This window comes from Ammodytes marinus (genome assembly GCF_949987685.1).
Source record: "Ammodytes marinus genome assembly, contig: scaffold_47, whole genome shotgun sequence".
Classification (NCBI taxonomy): Eukaryota; Metazoa; Chordata; class Actinopteri; order Uranoscopiformes; family Ammodytidae; genus Ammodytes; species Ammodytes marinus.
In genome coordinates this window covers 289044-291543 of record NW_027648108.1, presented here as the reverse complement: position 1 = coordinate 291543, position 2500 = coordinate 289044, and the positions used below count along the sequence as shown (strand labels likewise).

Below are 2500 nucleotides of genomic sequence, written 5' to 3'. Positions count from 1 at the left end.
GTCTGTCTGTCTGTCTGTCTGTCTGTCTGTCTATCAAGAAACATCATGAAATCAGGGTATCTTTTTTCTATTGATAATTCTACTAATGAACAATTTAAAATAAAACATTTCAGAAACACTGGCTCATGGCTGTAGTGTAGACTGTCCCTGTGTTCCAAATCTCCTCCTCTTTCTCTCTCCTCTCCTCCATACTACATCTGATCATTAACAGAATCTAGTTAGGATGCAGTATGCTACAACTGGGACATACTTTAACTTATTTATTTCATCCTAACATGGCTACTTGAACGTGGCTCTTGTGGTAGTATGGGGACTGGAACGCAGGGTGTATGGTCCCGACCTGTTATGTGCCGTCTGACCCCACTCTCCCCTATCCTCCTACAAAATAAAGGTTTCATAAAGCCTATAATTTCAGCTCTGACAGCGGGGCTTTTATTGTGGAGGTGAGAGTGTGTGGGGCCGGCCGGTTGTGACGCCATCCTTCAGAAGTAGCAGCTAGCAGCTAACAGCCAACAGCTAGTTAACCAGATTAACGTGATTCTCTCCGGTGTGAGACCCGGTTCGGCCTCGGCCCACACCCGGTACCGCTCCGTCTCCGTGCCCTGGACGCCCTGGCTGCGCGCGCACCTTCCCCATGGCCACCGAAGAGTTCTACGAGGTGACGTGAGCTAACGCTAGCACCGACATGCTAGCAGACTAAACTTTAACAACTTTTATTTGTGTTTATTTCGCCTTTGTTTCTATCAGGGAAGTCGTTAAGACGTAGTTTTGAGTAACAATGGCGGACTGGTTTAGAGACAGACGCCACATATACAATAGATTAGCTGTAAAAATGCTATTTAAGATGACACAAACAATTATATACCAACAAACTTAAAGGTGCTCTGAGGAACTTTCAGTGTGTGTTAATTCTAGCGCCCCCCTTTGGACCAAAAGCGGTAGTGTTTTTACCACGCCAGCTGTTGTTCCTGGGTGAGCGTATACCCATGACAAAGGCATTAAGAAAAACTATATAAAAATAGCATTCTTTGCACTGATGGTCTCGTTTGCTGTTACATGTAATTTATGATCATCAGAGGAAAAATGAGACTGTTTCAGAAATATTTAAAAGTTCCTCGTAGAGACTTTAATGACGCTGTTGCTATTGTGTTTTCAGGTGAAGCTTGTGGACAGTAATTATTCTAAAGGAAGGGTTAGCAAGGGAGCGCTGAAATCTAGAACTCTTACCACTTGATGCCACACACAAGTAAACCAACTTTCCTCACAGGAAAATGTGATCCCTGGAACACTGTTTGAAGTTAGAAAGCTTCCTGAAAAGTTACTGTTTCACTGTTGTTGTTGTTTACAGCAGCAGGGCCCACAGTTTGGTTTACAAACATATTCTAGTCTTACGTTTGGTTCCAGGTTCCTCAAAGTAATTTTGATTTATGATGATAAAATTATTCAATACTAAGAATTACATGTAGAGAAAATATGTTTAGTAAACTAACTGCAGGCTCTGTGAATGTAAACAAACCCCTCTCCTCTGAAACTACACACTGACCCTTTAAATGATAAAGGGAAAACACAGACAGACAGACAGACAGACAGACAGAGACACAGACAGACAGACAGACAGAGAGACAGACACACAGACACAGACAGATAGACAGACACACACACACACACACACACACACACACACACAGACAGAAAGACACACACACACACACACACACACAGACACAGACAGATAGACAGACAGACAGACAGACAGACACACACACTCTGGCTGTAACGTGTCTGTTGTGTCTCCCAGGTGGAGCGTGTAGTGGACAGACGCAGGAGTAAGAAAGGTAAGGTGGAGTACCTGGTGCGTTGGCGTGGTTACAGCCCGGACGGAGACAGCTGGGAGCCGGAGACGCACCTGTCCACCTGCATGACTCACGTCCACGAGTTCAACAGACAGCTAGCGGCGCGACAACGAGCTAACACGCTGCTACGCTCCACACGGTGTAGCGCTAACCATCGCACACACAGCCGGCCGTCGCACGCCGATGACGTCACACAGAGCAGGCAGACGCACAGTGATGACATCAGAGGGAGCGCACCTGAAGTCTGCGAACAGGTGAATATGAAACACACACACAGAGATGCGAAGAGACACAAACACTCATTCACACACACACACACACACACACACTCACTCACTAAACAGGGCTGGGTATAGCAGTGTGATCACTAACATTAACCCCTCCCTCCCTCAGGTGTTTTCCTCCCTGGGCCCGGCTCACCTGTCAGCTCTCACCTGTCCGTCACCTCGCTTCAGCAACATGATGACGGCAGGTATGATGAGCTACATGACACCTCACAGAAGTTTAAACAGATGTGTCAGCCTTTCCTGGACTATATAACAGTACTGAAGGGACCTACATGACACCTCGTTGACTTTTTATTTTCTGCTTAAAGGCCTACTTCACCGGTTGGAATATGAAGTTGTATTGAATTCTGAGATCCTATG

At 45.9% G+C, this 2500-nt stretch overlaps 1 protein-coding gene across 1 annotated transcript in view; it reads left to right on the top strand.

Annotated features, from left to right (window-relative positions):
- Positions 1-491: 491 nt before the first annotated feature.
- Positions 492-2500, top strand: part of cdyl (chromodomain protein, Y-like) — a 9508-nt gene continuing 7499 nt past the window's right edge. The window contains exons 1-3 of the mRNA XM_080054893.1: positions 492-658; positions 1799-2107; positions 2247-2325. Of these exons, the coding sequence (XP_079911019.1) occupies positions 635-658; positions 1799-2107; positions 2247-2325 (412 nt within the window). The 5' untranslated portion in view covers positions 492-634. The remainder of the gene's footprint in view (positions 659-1798; positions 2108-2246; positions 2326-2500) is intronic.